Below are 20,702 nucleotides of genomic sequence, written 5' to 3' on the forward strand. Positions count from 1 at the left end.
TGAGAATCTTTAGGAACTTTCAGAACTTCAAATAAGGAATACTTTTAATGAGAAAAGAAAACAAAGGCTTAGGAAGATCACATGGCTCACCAGTAATCAAACCCTGTTTCTGACATGTCTTCTATTGCCTACCCAGTGTCAGTCTTACTGCCCTACCCTTTGTGAACTAATTAATACTTAATTTTCAGTAGGGGAATTCTCATTAAAATTTTCAAGGAAAAAAAAAAGATAATGTCCATTATCTTCTGCTGAAATTTGTTCCTATTCCATTTTATTTTTATTTTGTAGTTTTTGATTTATAATATCATAGGAATTATAGAGTTAAATATAGAGTTAAATATTTTGAAGTTTATACAGTGACAGTATTTTATTATTTTAATAGTTAGTCTATACCCAGAACATTTTTTTCTCAAGATTTCTTGTCATAGATATCTAAAAATCTATTATTTGATCACCAGTATACTGACTAATATTATGAAATAGTCCTAGTGATAGTTGAAGTTAAAAAAATCTGGATAACAAAATAATCTTGATTTTTTTTGACTTCAATAAGGAATTTACTCTTTTTAAAGTATTCTTTGGGTAACTTGTATGATTTGAGAAAGCTAACCTGTCTATTCTTTTATCTTCCTGTGCTCATTAACTCTTTCAAATTATTTTTTAAAAATTAATGATCATAATCTCCAGGGGAAAGGGTGCTATAGACAACAGTTGACACTGCTTTGAAGGGGTATACTTATGTCTTGAGAAGTGTTAGACAAAGTGCTTATGTTAAATAAAACTAATTCCTATATATGCTACTTTTGTATGTTTTTATCATTGTGAAAAAAATTCTTGAATGTAGTCAAAGTTTTGTATTTCTAAGTGAACTGAAATAAACGTTAAATGTAATTTTACCAAAACCCACAGCTTCTACTAGACAGATTTTATTTGTGCAAAGGAAAAAAAAGTCACCCTAAAACAATTTAGCAGCCTAGGAAGCACAGTAGCTGGGAGTTAAAATATCAAATTAATTTAGAATCAATGGGATGAGCTATGTGCTACCCTCTGTAGTGTCTCCCAAGGACACTTAACTTGTGTGAAGTGATAAAAAGATGAAAAATCAGCAGCAGTTTAGATCTCAGAACAGAATTGAGCGTAATGGAAAGCAGTGGAGCTCCTGGTTTTCCCTTTAGAGGTTCCTACTTGATGTTCTATGTCTATGACTTCTCTTTGGAGACATGTCCTGCTTGGTTAGTAACTGTGTCTTTGCGCTAACTCTAGCAAATTGACAATTTCCCTTAGCAAACTCTGCCTCTGCTGAAACAATGATCTCATGAAGGCGCGTGTGAGGATGCTTTCAATCGATAATATGACTAAATCTGAATTATAAAGAAGATATAAATGGGAATGATTCAAAATGCAATGGGCATAAATAGGAAGGTTCAGTTAAGGACCTTAAAAAAATCTAGCTAAAATTATCTCCATTTGCAGATGACATGATTTTATATATATAGAAAACCCTAAAGACTCAACCAAAAAACTGTTAGAACTAATCAAGGAATTCAGTAAAGTTGCAGGGTACAAAATTAACATATAAAAATCAGCGTTTCTATGAACTAACAATGAATTTTCTGAGAAAGAAAGAAATCAATCTCATTTAAATAGCATCAAAAACAATAAAACACTTAGGAATAAATTTAACCAGGGGGTAGGGGGTGAAAGATCACTACTCTGAAACCCATAAGATATTGATAAAAGAAATCAAAGAAGATGTAAATAAATGGAAAGTTATCTTATGTTTATGGATTGAAAGAATTAATATTGTTAAAATGTCAATACTATCAAAATTTATCTGTGGATTTGATGCAATCCCTATCAAGATTCCAGTGGCATTTGTTACAGAACTAGAAGAAACATTCTTAAAATTTATGTGGAACCACAAAAGACTCCAAATAGCCAAAAATATTTTGAGAAAGAACAAAGCAGGAAGCATCACACTTCCTGATTTCAAACTATACAACGTTATTGGCATTAAGACGGTATAGTACTGGTATAAAAACAAAGAGAACCGTGGAACAGAATTGAGAGTCCAGAAGTAAACATAAACACATATAGTCAACTAGTATTTGACAATGGAGACAAGAATACTCAACTGAGAAAAAACAATCTCTTCAGTAAATCATGTTGGGAAAACTGGATATTCAAAAACAAAAGAACGAAACTTGACCACTATCTAACATTCACAAATATTACGTGAAATGGGTTAAAGTCTGAAATATAAGACCTGAAATCATGAAGCTCCTAGAAGAAAACATGAAAGAACTCTTTGACTTGGGTCTGGGTAATGCTCTTTTAGATATGACACCCAAAGCACAAGCAAGAAAATAAAATTTTTAAAAAAGTGAGACTATATCAAACTAAAAAGGTTCTACACTGCAGAATAAATCAACAAAGTGAAAAGACAACCTACACAATGGCAAAAAATATTTGCAAACTATATATCTGATAAGGGATTAATATTTAAAATATATGAAGAACTTGTACAACTCAATAGCAAAAAAAAAAAATTTCAATTTAAAAAATGGGCAAAGAAAGGACCTGAGTAGACATGTCTCCAAGGAAAATATTTGAAGGCCAACATACATGAAAAGATGCTCAGAATCACTAGTCATTTGGGAAATGCAAATTAAAACTACAATTTCACCTCATGCCTTTTAAGAATGGTTATTATCAAGGGGATCCCTGTGTGGCTCAGTGGTTTAGTGCCTGCCTTCCGCCTAGGGTGTGATCCTGAAGTCCCGGGATTGAGTCCCACATCGGGCTCCCTTCATGGAGCCTGCTTCTCCCTCTGCCTGTGTCTCTCTCTGTGTCTCTCATGAATAAATAAACAAGATCTTTTTTTAAAAAAGAATGGTCATTATCAAGAAGACAAGGGAAAACAAATGCTGGCATGGATGTGGAGAAAAGGGAATACCTGTGCACCATTGCTGGGATTGTAAATTAGTATAGCTACTATGGAAAACAGTATGGAGCATAGAACTACCATATGATCCAGCAATTCTGCTTCTGGGAAATTCCAAGGGTAATGAAAACATTAACTCAAAAAGTCTGCACCCTTATGATCATAGAAACATTATTTACAAATTTACAATAGGCAAGACATGGAAACAACCTAAGTGTTCATCGATGTATGAATGAATAAAGTTGTGGTACATATACACAACTGAATATTATTCAGCCATAAAAAACAAAGGAATCCCCAAATTTGCAATGATATGAATGGACCCTGAAGGCATTGTGCTAAATGAAATAAGTCAGACAGACAAAGACAAACATTGTATGATCTCACTTACATGTAGAATCTTTAAAAAAAGCTCATAGTGGGATCCCTGGGTGGCTCAGCGGTTTGGTGCCTGCCTTTGGCCCAGGGCGTGATCCTGGAGACCCGGAATCGAGTCCCACATCGGGCTCCTGGCATGGAGCCTGCTTCTCCCTCCTGCTGTGTCTCTGCCTCTCTCTTTCTCTCTCTCTGTCTCTGTCTATCATGAATAAATAAATTTAAAAAAAGAAAGCTCATAGAAAAAGAGATCAGATACTTTGTTATCAGAGGTGGGGGGTGAGTAGAGGAGAGGAGAAATTGGAGGAAGATGGTCAAAAGATACAAACTTCCAGTTATAAATAAGCACTAGGGATATAATGTATAACATGATGGCTATAGTTAATACTTGCTGTATGATAATGGGGAAGTTGTTAAGAGAGTAGATTATAAGAGTTCTTATCACAAGGATATTTTTTCATTCTCTTTTAATATCCATATGAGATGGTGGATGTTAACTATACATGTTATAATTATTTCACAGTATACGTAAATCAAATAATTATGCTATATACCTTAAGCTTATACACTGATATATGTCAATTATTTCTCAAACTAGAGAAAATTTGGCCATTATATATATATCCTTACTTACTTTGGATGAGGTTAGTTAGGTTACCTTAAGTGAGACATGTCTACCTTATCTATAAATTTTACACATGAATAATAATTGAGGGCTTTTCATAGGCAGTGTGTAAGCACTTTGCATATTATGTTATTTCATTATTTCTCACAAGACACTTAGGAGATCTGTGGTATGCAAAATAATGGCCACCAATGATGTGCATATCCACATCCCTGAAACCTGTGAATTAACTATGCTACATGACAAGAGAAATTAAGGCTGCAGATGGATTTAAGGCTGTTAATCAGCTGACCTTGAAATGGGAGAAGACTCTGGATTTGAGAGTGGGCCCACTGCCAAAAGGGTCCTCTATAAGTGAAAGAGGGAGGCATGTGACTTAGTGAGATTCAGGGTGAGAAAGGCTCAACTGGCCATTGCTGGTTTTGATGATAAAAGGGGTATATTAGCCACAGAATTGTGGCAGCCTCTACAAGCTGGATGAGGCTCTAGAAGGAATGTAGCCCTGCTGACAACTTGATTTTAGCATAGTGAGATCTGTTTCAGACTTCTGATTTCCAGAGCTGTAAAATCATAAATTTGTGTTTTAAGCTGTACATTTGTGATAATTTGTTTCACCAGTGATGCAAAACTAATACCTGGTCCATTTTACAGTTAAGGATAGTGAGGCTTGGGTGGTTTCATACCAAGGTTCACACAGTTGTCAAGTGGTAGAGAATTTTCATAGTATCATTTGTATGAATTTTCTCATTAAAAACTACAATGTCAGTAGCAGTATAGTTCCCTCTTACCCATTACCCTGAAATCCTCTCCACATTTTACCAGTTGAATGATATATATGCATTTGTTGCATTTTGCCATTTTTGCCATTTAGACACTCTTAACTAGACAACATATCGTGCATCTTTAAACACTCCTCCAGTAGTGTTCCGTTAACTCTGAAATCCATATTCACAGGCACTCCAAGTAGTTAAGCTTCTTGAATTCTTTACACATTTTTTAAAACTCTCCAGTCTTCTCCTTCTAGAGCCCTTTTTACTTGCATCTCAGGATCCTTCAGAGCTTGCTAACCCAGAAGGAGACGATTGTTCTCAAAAGCAAAAAGTCATGCCACTTTTTATTCTGGATGAGAATTGTTGTAAAATGTTACAGTTAGCAAAATCTATAGTAGTTTTATCACCTGGGTGAAATGGCATCTGGGGCTAGGTACACACATGGCTTGTTAATATTAGAAGTTGCTATCTTGAAGAGACAAAGGGAAGAAAAATATTATGTTTTTTAATAGAAGACAGGGAGCTGTCCTTTAGCAATTGACTGGAGGAAGTCCTTAACACACTTATTGTTAGGAGTATGGTCTAATTAGCTGTCTTTGTTTGGGTTAATATGCTATGCTTCTATTTTCTTCATGTTTATTAGGCTTATCCTTCTGAGAAAGGGCAAGTTCAAAAACACACTTTACATTTTAACTACTGATTTATCTGAGAGAAAGCTTTTCTGTACTTTAAAAAAAGGATGTTTTTGTTTGTTTTCCAGTAACAAAAAGGGTTTCAGGTCACAAGATATTTATAAGTACATCTTGCTTTTTCCAATTTAGGAAGATGTAGAAGGGAAAAAAATGGCATTCGGGAGAAGACCAGAGATACTTCAAGGAGTTTAGAAACAAGGTAGTACTCCTAAGTGAATGCTTTCCTTGCTCTTTTTTTTTTTTCCCTTTTTCATTTTACGATGTACATTTACAGAAAACCTGAAAAAACCATGTCATCATTCCTAACACATCAAGGGCATTTCCTGTAATTTGAGAGACTTTCAGTTTTTAGTAGCTAAAGATGAAAGGAGTTTCAAGATATATATTTATCTGGAAAAGTAACTATTGCTCCATTTTAAAGTTTTAAACCATTCAAATCCTAGGAGTGCAAGTAAGAAAAAGGGTGGCCTGTCAGTGGAGAAGACAGAGAATCAGACTGTGTAATATCTACAAGAAAACAAGTTTGAAAAACAGAGCTAAAACATGAGAATGTATGTTCCAAGAAGGAACAAAAGATGGAAAAGGTGGTTGAATATTTGTATATGTCTCCCTGTTTTTATAATCAGTAATAGTCCCTGTGGAAAATGCCACTTGATTATTTAGGAAAAGAAATAACCACAATTATTTTCTCAACTTTATTTTTCAGTGTAAAAGTCACTTTTAATCTCCAAGGAGAAAAGATGAATGCTTTATTGGGAAAAAAAAAAAACAAGCATTATTTTTTTTCTTACCACTCATAACTATCTCAGTGTACTTGTACTTTTTGTCAGAAAATCTTGAGTGACCTTTAGAAATTAAGTAATGGCAACAAACTTGAACTCAGATAATGACAGGGGGTTCAGGGAGGAAACCCTGCAGTAAACTGCAATACATTGCAAATCAGATCTCTCCACTAGTGGTCACACTAGGTCACGCCTTGCATCTCAGGCTACTGCTCTGTTCTAAGCAGTCTATCTCAGAAATACCTTCTGCATTAGTCTGTTCCCTTCAGCCACTTGGGTTGGGCCTCCATTACCTTTGACTGAACTGATCTCTGGACTTCCTTCCAACATGTATTATGGACCAGAGTCCTTTTTAAAAATATGATGAAAAAATTAAAAAAAATATGATGATTTAAAAAGGAATTTGATCATGTTAACTGTCTACTCAAAAGCTGTCAGAGTTTTACTCTCTTCTAAAACTTAGATTGCAATCCATTTTATTCACTCTTGCATTTACAATTTTCACGCTTTGGCTAAAATCTCTCATGTTCTAGACTTTATAGTTCCACTGGTAGAACTCTCCACTAAAACACTTTCATTGATGTTCTTTAAACCCATCTGCAGTGCTGCTCAGGGAGAGGACTTCCTAGTTTTTTTTTTTTTTTTTTTTTTTACTTCCTAGGTTTAATGTAACATTTAGATGACCACATTTGGCACATGTGCTCCAAAGATAGATAGAATCGCATCTTCCAGAAGAGCAGTCAGTGTTCATTTCTAAGTCAGGTGTTCCTTTCTGAGGAATCTGTTCTCACAGCTGCTGAGGCAGCAGCACAACAATCATCTTTGGCTCCCTGTGTGGTAGTTCAGGTTCAAGGTAATGAGAATCACATAGGGCAGGTGCTGAACTTTCCTGACTTAAAAGCCCTACAGGAACCAATATCTCTTATAAAAAAAATTCCATAGGCACTCTTTCCAAGTTTCCTATAAGGAACTTTTCAGTTACAAGAGTCACTGTAGGGATCCCTGGGTGGCGCAGCGGTTTAGCGCCTGCCTTTGGCCCGGGGCGCGATCCTGGAGACCTGGGATTGAATCCCACGTCGGGCTCCCAGTGCATGGAGCCTGCTTCTCCCTCTGCCTGTGTCTCTGCCTCTCTCTCTCTCTCTCTCTCTCTCTGTGTGTGACTATCATAAATAAGTAAAAATTAAAAAAAAAAAAAGAGTCACTGTAGTTTCCATATCTTGGCCATTGTAAATAATGCTGCAATAAACATAGGGGCTCATATGTCTTTTCAAATTCATGTTTTTGTTTTCTTTGAATAAATACCCATAGTGGAATTATTGGATCTATGTTATTTTTATTTGTAACTTTTTGAAAAGCCTCCAAGCTGCGTCGACTGTACGTCAATAAAAAATTAATAAAAAAGAGTTGCTATAGTCAGGGACGCCCATTTTAGTGGTTCTCTATTACGTATTTTTTTTTTTTCCATTACGTATTTGTAGATCATCTATTGTTTCTCTTAGTCTAGATGCAACTCACCAATCAGGGGTCATTGTTATAATAATGACATTGTTATAATGTTACCTAGCCATCTGGTTGATAGCTCTACCTTTATCTGGTCTCTAGAGATCAGAGCTGGAGAGTTTCCACATTAGGAGAAAGTTACTCTATGAGTTACACCATCATACTCTTCATCATACTCTCGTGCTTTAGCTCAGTGTTTCCTCTTGGAGTTCCTGTCTATCTTGCTCTATTTTAATCTTTGCAAAGACTCTCCTTGGCCTCTGCAGTATGAAGTAGAGTCTTCCATATTTCTGAACTCCCTTGGTACTTATTCTATACTCCTTATATTATTCTTATCACCTTTTAACTTCACGTTAGTTACCTCATACACATGTGCCTTAGGGTTATAGGTTCTTACTAGATAAGTATCTGGAGATAAGTGGTTATCCTTGAAATGTCTTTGTATCCCCAATGCCTATCATGCAGGTGATAAGTAAATAGCAGAAGCATCAACAAAATCTTACACAATTTATGGGAATTTTGGTAAGTAGGTCTCTTTTAAAAATTATTGTGTAGTAACATATGCTTCAGGCACAAGAGAATATTGAAAAGTTGAGTGAGTCTTCCTTCTAACCTATAGTCCTAATCTTACCCTCAGAATTAACAATAATGAAAAAATATTTTTTTCTTAACGAGTAGGGAACATCAGAGAGGGAGACAGAACATGAGAGACTCCTAACTCTGGGAAACGAACAAGAGGTAGTGGAAGGGGAGGTGGGCAGGGGGATGGGGTGACTGGGTGACGGGTACTGAGGGGGCACTTGACGGGATGAGCACTGGGTGTTACACTATATGTTGGCAAGTCAAACTCCAATAAAAAAAATACACAAATTTTTTTCTTGAAAATCTCCTTGTATATTCAAGTATGTAAATATGTATGTACATATTATTAAATATTTTTAACATTAAATACTAAAATTTTAATATTTTAAATATTAAAATATATTTTATATTATTTCAATATATATAGTAAGGCATTAGCCCTATTTCATACCTTTATTTTCACTTAATATGTTTTATGGAGGCCTTTTCGTGTCAATATGTAGATATTTACCTTATTCATTTTAGTGGCTATATTATATATCATTATTTGAATATACCAAAATACTACTAATGGATGGATGTGCTATTTAACCTATTGTAGCTCACCTTTAAACTCACACTTCTATACGTTCTGCTTTGTGATGCTGGGGCTGAGGCTCTGCAAACCAGTTTTTTCCAGGAAGCCAGCTGGCTTCCTGTTAGGATCTGTCAATAGCAGGTGTTAAAGGAGATTGGATGACAGGAGCAAGCTAAGGAAAGTGTTTATCCTTTTGTTTTCTATTTCTGGTTTGCTTCTCCTAGTGAGTGTCTCTTCAGCAATGTCTTTTTCACCCAAGCAGTGCCTGTTTGTTCCAGCAGCAGCAGTTAATTCCATTTGCAGTTTTCCCAGTGTTCCCAGAAATAGCTTCATTGCACCCCCTCAACAATCCAGCTCCAGCTGCTGGTGCTCTGTCCTTAGAGGTCCAGATCTCAACTTCTAAGGACCATTGCTCCCCGCTTCTAAATTTTAATAATTCAGCCCTCTTCCATTTGCTTCATAAGCAAAAATAATGGCGGTAGATGCTTTCTGTATGATTTTCTGCTCCCTTTTTGTCTCTTCAGGTTTCTAATATCTGACAGTTTTTTGTATCTTTTTTTTTCCATTGAAATTACTGGCCCCTTAATAGCTAGATCCTTCCTGATACAGTGGGAATTTGTTTCTAGTTAATTTTGCTGTTAAAATAAAATAAGCACCCTCCCTATACGATGTTCTTGATTTGCTAAGCAAGTGTATTAATAGAACTGCAAGGCCAAATGATGTGTGCATTTTAAATTTTGATAACTATTAATAAATTGTCTTCCAAAGGGGTTGCACTAATTTCTACTCCCACCATGAGTATATGCAATTTTCTATTTCACATTTACACTAATATCATGCATTATAAAACAAACATTTTGCCAACAAATTAGTTGGAGATAGTTTTAATTGCTCTGTAAGTTTGCATTTCTTTAAGAGTGAGGTTTAGAATCTTCTATATTTGTAATCATGTATATTTATGTGAATAGCCTATTTATATCTCCCTTGTCCATTCATTGAGGTTTATGTTTCCTCTTATTTCAAAAAAATCTTTGTGTAGAAAAGAAATTAGCCCTTTGTCTTGTACTTTACAGGTATCTTCTCAGTTTACGTTTTTTCATGTTTATGATTTTTGTGTCATACAAACATTTTAGATCGCTTGTGTAGTTTCTGTCTTCTGTTATTGATTCTCACTTAGAATGCATTTCTCCTTGCCAAGATTTAAAAATAATTCTTCCATGCTTTCTTTCGTTATATAGTTTTATTTTTAATATTAAGCTTGTTAAATATTTGGTGCATCTGGAATTTATTTTTGAATAAATTTACTTTAAAATAGTGATGTATGGCTACAACTTAGTAATTTTCAAAGGGAACAACCAACTGTTCGGACACAATTTGTTGAGTAATGTCTTTTTCGTACTAATTTGAAATACCAGTTTTTATTGTATGCTAAATTTTCATATGCATTCTGAATCTATTTCTGGAAACTATTACTTTTCCCACTTACCAATTTGTATTGATTTATTATAATTTTTGAAGCATTGGTAGGATTAAGCTTTACTGATTACTCTTTTTAAAAGGACTTTTGCAGCCTTTTCTTCTACGTTTATTTTTCTATATGACCTTTAGAAATATTTGGGCTTTTTTTAACAAATAAACATGTGGGTATTTTAATTGGAAATGTGTTAAAGATTCATTTATGGAAAATTGATATATTTTTGATATTGAATATTCCTACTCAAGAACTTGTATTTTTATAACATTCAACCTTCCTGTTTCCAGTTTTTACAAGTGTCCTTTTATACCACAGTAAAATTTATTTCTGGGCATTTTATCCTTTTTTTCCTCTGTTATTATGAATGATATCTTTTCCTCATATTTACTAACTATGAAAGTCATCATATGAGAAAGTTACTAAATTTTTGAAAATAAAATTTTAGAAGGTTGAAACATTGTTAAAATTTAACAGATGTTTTAAGCTTAATATAAAGAAACTTATTTTTTCATAGCTATTTGACATTCCATTTTCCTTAAATATTTTAGTATGTATTTCTTAAAAACAAGGAAATACTCATTACATAATCACAATACATCCATCAAAATTAAAAAAACATTTTTTTAAAAGATTTTATTTATTTATTCATGAGACACACACAGAGAGAGAGGCAGAGACACAGGCAGAGGGAGAAGCAGGCTCCATGCAGGGAGCCTGACGTGGGACTCCATCCCGGGACTCCCCGATAATGCCCTGGGCCCAAGGCAGGCACTAAACTGCTGAGCCACCGACGGATCTCCAAAATAAAAAAATTAGCAGTTACAGATACTGTGATCTGATTCTTAGACCCTCCCATTTGAATTTAACCAATTATTCTGATAATGATTTTTATAGTAAAAAGATCCAATTTAAAATCCCATGTTGTATTTCATTGTTTTGTCTTCTCTGCTTAGACTAGAATAGTTTCTCCCTTTTCTTTGCTTTTTGTGGCCTTAATGCTGGGAGATTACAAACCAGCTATTTAGTAGAATATACTTCAGTTTGGTTTCTCTGATCTTTCCTCATTATTAGATTTAAGGCAGATATCTTTGTGATTCTATGTTCTCTTTCTATCTTTTCAGGTGGCACATGATTTCACTTTAATCAATTGATTAATGTGATTCTCTGGAGAACTTCTCTGCAGTGAATTTACTTTTCCCTTTTGTAATTAATAAGTATTTTATGAGGAGGTATTTTGAAAGTTTAGAAATATTCAATTTTCATAAAATGTTAAATAGATAAATGTAAAATTATGATTTCCTAGTTTATTCAAAGGGTTTTAAAGAGTTATCATTATATATTTTGATGCCCAGATTGTTCACAATCTGGCCACTGGAAATGCCTTCATGTTGATCTAACCATTTTCTTGCTTTCTGACACTATAAGATTTTTCAGGCTCATCTTCTGCTTTTCCCATCTAAGTCCTAGAATCAGCCATTTTCCCAAGGAGACCTGGCTCATTTTAATGCAGAATTGTATTTACAAGTCAAGATCTGGAGGGTGTCATTACTCTCAGGCCCTCTCAGTGGACACGTCCTAGAAATAAAAATTTACATTTATGTTTGTTTGCATGTCAATTATATATATTGAAAACCAGGAGTTTATACCAATTTATTCTAATTGCAGTGTAACGCTATAGGGTTCATTTTGTCTTCTCACTTTCTATACTTGTAACTTCCTTCTCCGAAGCAAGAAACTTTGCTCCAATTAACTTTAATACCTTTCATCAGTTCCCTGTATGTAGCCAATCTTCCATTACTCATTGCCCCCTCATCCCCATCAAGGGTTGAACATCGGCACTGGCAGATCCCTTCCCCCTTTCACCTCTAATTACTGCTCTCCTCACTCTTCTTGGCCTACAATACTCTGCACAGACCTACCCCCCACACATGGATGCCCTTCACATCTTGGTTTTGGCTATTGTGACAACTTACCTTTCACCTTCTACCTTCCCACTGAGCCACCAAGGTGTCTCACCAGTGGATGTTTTTATCTTGCTTTTGAATTTATGTTATTTCTTACAGTTTTTCAACATTAAGTATGATTCTTTTGGCTTGATACACTCATCAGATTAAAAAAAGAAGCTTTTTAAAAATTAAATTACTTAAAAGTAATCCTTTCATTGAATTATTTTTCTGTATCTGTGGAGATTATTAATTTTTAAATGTTGGCTTATTGTGGTGAATTATATGGTATATATTGTGACTGAAATTTTTTTGAATTACTCGGATAAATCTTACTTTGTTATGTGATGCCACTTTATGTGTTTCTGGGTGTCATAGACTCTCTTGAATTTACTTTTCTATAGTTTTTACTGCTTTATAAACAAATTAATTTCTGATTTTCTCTTTTTTTCCCTTGCATTTATTTTATTTATTTTAATTTTTCTTTTCCTAACTTCTTGAATCAAAATGCTTAATTCTCTTATTTTTTTCTCTTTTCTTGTAATGTAAATATTTTGGGGAATGCATTTTCTCTGGAGAAAGACTTTAGTTATATACAATAGGTTCATGAAAACATTCAGTATTTTTGCCTTCTCAATATTTTATAGTTTCAGGTTTGATATGCTCTTTTATTTAAGAATAAATTTGATATGTGTTTAATATATATCATTAATTATGTAATTTATATTTATATCCTAGTGATTCAGTTTTTACTTAATTTGTAGGTAAGAAGGAAAGAAAATTACTATGGAAGTTATTTTGTCTCCATTTATTCCTGAAACTTTTGCTTTATGAATTTTAATGCCATATAATTTGGAACACAAAAGTACTTAATAGAGTCCGTATCTAAACCTGTACTTTTCATTTATCGACTTTAGACGATGAATATTTACAGTCTAGGATTAAATGAGAAAAATTTCCCTCTTCATACCATAATTTGATTAGTAAGGATATTAATTTCTACTCTTTGACTAGTTGCATTCATACCTTCAAATATTATTAATGTCCCATTATTTTAAAATATTTTAAAACTGTAAATACTGATTATTTACTATGTGAGAGTATTTGTACAAATATATTTTATACTTTCACTTCTCTGCTGAAACTTTCAAGTTGTTACTCATTACTATTTATACCCTCTTCATTAGAATTTATGAAGAATTTATTATTTGTGTTAAGACTTACAAAATACCTACTCTTTTTTTTTTTTAAAGATTTAATTTATTCATGAGATACAGAGAGAGAGAGGCAGAGACACAGGCAGAGGGAGAAGCAGGCTCCATGCAGGGAGCCCAAAGTGGGAATCAATCCTGGAACTCCAGGATCAAGCCCTGGGCCAAAGGCAGGCGCTAAACCACTGAGCCATACAGGGATCCCCAATACCTACTCTTTACTTAGAATAGTGTCCATAATATTTAAGCTTCAATTGTATGTGTATCACATTGTATTTTTCAAAGAAGCCTTATGGTTCTTTATACTTTCTGAGGTCTTATAGTTATTTATTACCTTTATTGGAGAATAAAACTCATTATATATACCCCTCACCTCCTGATTTGTCTTAATGTTTGCCAGGACTTTGTTATGGAGAAGATTAAGGCCACACAGAGTTTTGGCTAGGGTATTGAAATAATTGTTTATCTTCAAAATATGGTAAAATTTACTTATTCATCCTGTAGCATCTAGAATATCTGGTCTCTTTGTAAATCATGTATTATGCTTCCTCTTTCTCTTTCTGGGTCACGGTATTTAATTCTTCATATTCATATCTTTGAGAAAAGTGTTCTTATATGTTTGAGCATTTTTTTTCCTGTGCCATTGTTTCTGCTTTCTTATTCAGAAAAAGTTTTCACATATAGTATCTGGTTTCTTTTTTTTTTTTTTTTTCTAATTTTATTTATTCATGAGAGACAGAGAGAGACAGAGAGAGAGAGAGGCAGAGACACAGGCAGAGGGAGAAGCAGGCTCCCCGCAGGAAGCCCAATGTGGGACTCCATCCCAGAGCCCCGGTTCATGCCCTGGGCTGATGGCAGACGCTTAACCGCTGAGCCACCCAGGCATCCCTAGTATCTACTTTCTATCTTTGCTTATCATTATCTCTTTTTCTTTTCTCTATTTGAATGTGTTAGCTGTTATGTTCTGAATATATTTTCTTAAATAGTGCCACTTTTGCTATTCCTAATGTAAGTTTTGTCAGAATTTTGTTTCTCTTTCTAAATATAGCCTGTTTATTTGTAATTTCTTTCTATTGCCTTATTTGTATTTAATGTCATGTAGCTCTTTGTTTTTCTTTCACCAAGGATGTGTGTGTGTGCGTGCATGTATGATTGGTGAGGGCTTTCTCCCCACTCCCACTATTTCTTCTGATGCATATTATTTAATTTTTATTTGATAACTTAATTGCTTCTCATTGTCTTTCACAATTTCCCATAAGGGTATGTTGCCTAGCATCCAGATTATTGAATGGTGGTTATTTTTTGAATAGATTACTTGCTTGAAAAAAAAGAGCAGTAGCGAGTAAGCTGGTACACTGGACAGATTAAATTTTCTTGTATGCTAACTTTGAATACTTTCTCATCAACTCTGTTCTTTACTCTTCCCTAAATGATATATCTCTGATTATTACTGTCATAATTCATATTCCAAAGGTTTCTTGGTAGTGACTTGGCATCTATTTTAAATTTGAGTATAGTTGACACATAATGTTACATTAGTTTTGGGTGTACAACTTAGTGATTTGACAAGTTTATACATTATGTATGCTATGCTCACCACAAGTGTAGCTACCATCTGTCCTGTTACATTGCTATTACAATATCATTGACTGTAGTCCTTATGCTGTTGATTTGGCCTCTATTTATTTCTCTTCAGTGACTGAGACAAGCTGCTTCTGTGTTGATTGCCACCTAACATTTGTCATCCTACCACTACAACAACCCGATTCTTTAAAAAATATGGGTATGTGGAATCCTTATCCAGCTCTACATTCCATATATGTCATGGGCTTTGGGTTCTCTTTAGTTTAAGTCTCAAGAACTTCCCATTTTAAGTAATATTTCATTGGTTGTATTTTTTAGGTCTATACCACCATCCTTAGAGAACTCTGCTTATTTCTGCCAACAAGATGAGCTTCTGTATGTCTTTTATAGTTTATTGACACTACACTGTTTAGCTTTATTTTTCAGTTTGTAGTTTGGAAATATGATAAATGTTCAGTATTTTTTTCCTTTTTTCAAGTTTTTATTTAAATTCCAATTAGTTAATATACAATGTAATATTAGTTTCAGGTGTAGAATTGAAAGATTCATTGCTTACATATAACACCCAGTGCTCATCACTTGCTTGAAAAAAAAAGAGCAGTAGGGAGTAAACTGGTACAGTGGACAGACTAAATTTTCTTGTATGTTAACTTTGAATACTTTCTCATCAACTGTTTTTACTCTTCCTTCCTTAATGCCCTCCTTAATACCCATTACCCATCTAGCCCATCTTCCCACCCACCTCCTTTCCAGCAGCCCTCAGTTTGTTCTCTATATTTAAGAGTCTGGTAAACAGTTTTAATGAAGATCAAAATTGTTTCCTCTTTTTAAACTATGTTATTTAGTGGGCTCTTTGTTCATGGTGAGATTTTAATGCCCCCAAATGACATTGATGTGATCTTTAATATTTTTTAAAAATATTTTTAAAAAAGATCTTTTTTTAATTTATGAGAGAGAGAGAGAGAGAGAGGGAGAGAGAGAGAGAGAGAGGCAGAAGGAGAAGCAGGCTTCATGCAGGGAGCCAGATGTGGGAGTCAATCCTGGGTCTCCAGGATCATGCCCTGGGCTGAAGGCGGCGCCAGACCGCTAAGCCACCGGGGCTGCCTGTGATCTTTAATCTTATGTAGAAGAGAGGTGAAATGTTTTAAGTATGATAACCTGCCAGGGGAAGGGTGTGTGTATGTACGTGTGTCTTATGTGTTTTTTTTTTTGATAAATTAATTTTTTATTGGTGTTCAATTTACCAACATACAGAATAACACCCAGTGCTCATCCCGTCAAGTACCCCCCTCAGTGCCCATCACCCATTCATCTCCACCCCCGGCCCCCCTCCCCTTCCACCACCCCTAGTTCATTTCCCAGAGTTAGGAGTCTTTATGTTCTGTCTCCCTTTCTGATATTTCCCACACATTTCTTCTCCCTTCCTTTATATTCCCTTTCACTATTATTTATATTCCCCAAATGAATGAGAACATACACTGTTTGTCCTTCTCCGATTGACTTACTTCACTCAGCATAATACCCTCCAGTTCCATCCACGTTGAAGCAAATGGTGGGTATTCGTCGTTTCTAATGGCTGAGGAATATTCCATTGTATACATAGACCACATCTTCTTTATCCATTCATCTTTCGATGGGCACCGAGGCTCCTTCCACAGTTTGGCTATTGTGGACATGTGTTTTTAAAAGCATTTGGTGATTTATTATTTGCCATATTTTTGAAAGACAACTTTATTTTCATTTTTTCTGCCTTCATTATTTTTCCTTGATTTATTTTCTTACATATAATTGACCATCACCTGACATATTGGATCCATATTCTTCTTATTTATTCATTATAATTTGATATATATTTACTTAGATCCAAGAACTGTGATAAATTCCTGTGTTTTGTATATGAGTAGGAAGTGGACCCTGCCGTCAGGGGTTAGTGATAAGTTGGAAGAAACATTAGGTATAAATGAAAAAGTTCTAAAGAAGGATAGTGCTTGCTATAGTGTAACAATTTTCAGGGTACTATAAGAGCATAATAGAAGATACAACTATTTTTTTTTCCTAGGGAAAATAAGTTTTAAACATGTCACAGGTTGATTTCTGAGGTCTATCTAAATGGATGGATGATTTTTTTAAGTTGAGAAAGAACCAAAGAGAATATCATATTGAAGGGGGAAAGTATATTCATGGAGTAACCAGAACTTGTGCTATTGAAAGACATTTGGACCTGTGTGTGTAGGGGGATGGATAAGGGAAATGAACATAGGTGGTGTTGTCTGATGAAGCCATCGAAGCTAATTTGGATATGATTATAAAAGGCATTGTATTTGTACATGGTATTTAAACTTTAGTCTGTAGAGGATTGGAAGGATTAAAGCAAGAAAGTTATGTAATCACATTGGAATTTTTAAAAATACTGTAATAGTAATATGAAGGGTCAGTTGGAAAGGAAGAAGTTTGAGTCAGGGAGAATAGATAGGAGGTTATTGGAGTAGAGCAGATGAGTAGTGCAATTGAGACTCACAGTGGGTCTGAAACAAAATACTGACATGTTGCATGCATGTGAAAGGTACTCCTTTTTAGTGTGCACACAATAAGAGAGTTGGTGGCCCTGGCCTTAGGATTGGAAAGGACATACTTCAAAGACATTTAGGATACATTTCAAAAGAGGTAGAATTGACAGGCTTCATAACACATGGGTCCTGAAGGAGAGAGTGTAGAATTAGGACCCTAAGGTTGATGAGAAAGACCAGATTTTTTTTGAGGGAAAGCAGTTTAAAAGAGATTTTTAAAAAAAATATATATTTTATTTATTTATTCATGGGAGACACACAGAGAGAGGCAGAGACATAGGCAGAGAGAGAAGCAAGCTCCCTGCAGGGAGCCCGATGTGGGGTTCAATTCTGGGACTCCAGGATCACACCCTGAGCCAAATGCAGACGCTCACCCACCCGAGCCACCCAGGCGTCCATAAAAGAGATTTTAAGTAAAGTTTTTGTTATCTTGATTTTGATTTTCAAGGATGACTTTCATGTGAATATTAGTGAAGAGCAGATCAGAGTTCTATGCTGGAGAGATTGATTCAAGGATCCTAATCATACAGAAAAAGAATCTAAATCGAGAAGATAGAGGGATTGAGAATGGATTCATGGACAATGAAGATGAGTCAGTAGAGCAGTCTAATGAGGAAGAAGTAAGCAGGGAGAGAATAGTGTCACAGAAACCTTGTCGATAGGCTTCACCAGTGTCAGATGTCACACAGAGTTTCGTGCAAGGAAGACTGAAAAAAGTTTTTGGACTGGTAACTACAGGATGTCCTAGACTAAACAAAACAAATCCTAATGAATAATGAAAGTGGAAGATAAATTATAATGAGTAAAGAAGTAAAATTGTGTTGAGGAAATAAAGATGAATGTAGATTACTTTTCTAAAAATGTTGGATATAAAGGGAAATTATTTTGATAATTTGTTGCATAATATTCCCCTCTTCTCATCCCTTCTCAGTTAACATATGCATATTTTAACATCTTAACCCACTCAGACAATATAAGCCCACTTGTGTAATTATCCATGTTGTAAGTCATCTTTAAGTTTTGGAAATCCTTGATTTGACTATTCCTTTGCCCCTTATGGTTTATTTAGCTGACATTTTTCAGATTCCTCACATTTAATTAATGTTATTTTGAGGGAGAATTAACTTTGGTATTTTAGAAAACAATATTAGTTGAAATACAAATATACTATTTTTTTTAAAGATTTATTTATTTGAGAGAAAGAGGAAGAGAGCAGGCTAGGGGCAGAGGGAGAGGGAGAAACTTAAGCGGACCCCATGCTGAGCATGGGGCCTAATGTGGGGCTCGATCTCATGATCCTGGAATCAAGACCTGAGTCTAAACCAAGAGTTCGATGCTTAACCAACTGTGCCACCCAGGTGGCCTGAAACAAATACACTATTAATCATCAACGTAGGTATGTTTAATTCCCTATTATTAACACAAATATAAACTTAAAAGCATAGAACCAGGTGACTTATCCTATTACATAGAGTTAGTCATTCTTAAGTGTCTGATGTATCCTTTATTTTCTCCATGTTCTGTGCTTTAATCCTTTGCTAGCATTCTCCTGCTTATTCGTATAAGTATGCCATTCTTACCATAAAAAAATGTGTTGATAATGTTTCTGATGCTATTGTTGCTGAGCTGCTTCTTTGTGCTCTGAATATTGTGTTAAGCAAAGTTCTACTTATCATGGATGAGTAATTAGAGTGTGTCCTGCAAGTGCATTTGAAGAGGTCTTAGCTTTCTGTTTTCCAGCTAACCATACCCTGATAATTCCACATGGTCATCATCACATTTTCTCTTTGGCTGTGCTTTCCATCTCTTTTGTTTTGCTCAGTAACCATTCCAATAAGCCTAATCTTCTAGTAAATAGTGGTTTTGCATTTACATATTTCTAAGGCTTCACTTATTCTATTGCTTCCTCTTAGCTTTTTGCAAGGGGTATCCACCTTTTAAGGGAAATTTTGTTGGGGAAAATAGTTTAATTTTATTTTAACACTTACGAGACTCATTTTTAACAATTTTTATAACTCCCACAAAAGCATACATAATTGACTCCTCTGCACAAATACAAAAATACATATCTACTCCTGGACAGACATTAACACATATAAACAAAAGATCACTAATGTATCACTCAGATAACACATTGGATTTTAGTTTCTCTCTTTTAATAATGTATAGTCAGCATTATATTTGTAGATAAAATTGTTTTTTTAATTGCGCCCTGAATTTCTTGTTTTTTGTTTCTAGTTTAGGATTTACTTTGTAACTATTTTTTTATATCAGCTTCTAATCTTCTTTCAAACAAACTGGTCAAAATTCATGATTTCACCCCCATTATAACGGTAAGCCCTCTCTACTGTCAAAAGCCCAGCTAAGATATTCATGAGGGAAAACAAGACTGGAAAATAAATGTAAACTTAGTCCCCCTGGAACTCCTTAGGCTTTATTCTGGTATTAAATTTGATCACCAGAGAAGCTCAACTTCTGGTCTCTACAAGGTTACAATTTCATGTTGAAATCTATTGGCTTTTTTTCTTTAAACGAAACTGCTTTAAAGACAAAATCCATTATGTTGTTCAACATCCTTCATGTAAAAAGTCCCTTGTCACAAATACCTCTTGGAAATGAAAATCAACGAAGAAATTTTTTGGTGAATTGTAAAGTGTCCTCCGAGGCTGTACTTAATATATAGGCTATTCTGGTTTTGAGTTTAATTGGCTGTGCCATGTTTAGCACAAAGCCTTACCCCTCAAGTGCTATAGCTTTTCTCAGGCAGGTTGATTTCTCAATTTTTCTATCTTTGCTAGCAATTCTTAGTCTTATAATATGTACCCTGTGATTTTTTTTGTAAGCTACTTTAACTGAAGGATGAAGATATTTACCTTAAAAATCCCCCCTTTAAAGCCAGGATTTTTCAAACCTTGAACTTTATAAAAAATATCTATGGCAATCATCCCCTTTTTCTGTCCATACTAGACATCAGGGCTATTTCTGATCATGTTTTTAGATTGGACTAAAGCAATACTTCATAGAAGGCTTTTCTAAGTCTATCAATCTAAAAATCTACTATCATTGAGATTTTATA

At 34.6% G+C, this 20,702-nt stretch overlaps 1 protein-coding gene across 16 annotated transcripts in view; it reads left to right on the top strand.

Annotated features, from left to right (window-relative positions):
• The window catches only part of CNBD1 (cyclic nucleotide binding domain containing 1), a 531,845-nt gene that overhangs the window by 38,533 nt on the left and 472,610 nt on the right, over positions 1-20,702 (top strand). For 4 of the 16 annotated variants that reach the window (XM_038579686.1, XM_038579689.1, XM_038579688.1 and 1 more), the window contains 3 exons: positions 5,536-5,605; positions 15,172-15,258; positions 15,378-15,434. The exons of 7 other annotated variants lie outside the window; for them this stretch is intronic. In XM_038579686.1, coding sequence (XP_038435614.1) covers positions 15,425-15,434 — 10 coding nt within the window. In that variant the 5' untranslated portion in view covers positions 5,536-5,605; positions 15,172-15,258; positions 15,378-15,424. The remainder of the gene's footprint in view (positions 1-5,535; positions 5,606-15,171; positions 15,259-15,377; positions 15,435-20,702) is intronic. 5 more of the 16 variants (XM_038579692.1, XM_038579693.1, XM_038579684.1 and 2 more) reach the window with 2 other exon arrangements.

This window comes from Canis lupus, chromosome 29, assembly GCF_011100685.1.
Source record: "Canis lupus familiaris isolate Mischka breed German Shepherd chromosome 29, alternate assembly UU_Cfam_GSD_1.0, whole genome shotgun sequence".
Taxonomy (NCBI): Eukaryota; Metazoa; Chordata; class Mammalia; order Carnivora; family Canidae; genus Canis; species Canis lupus.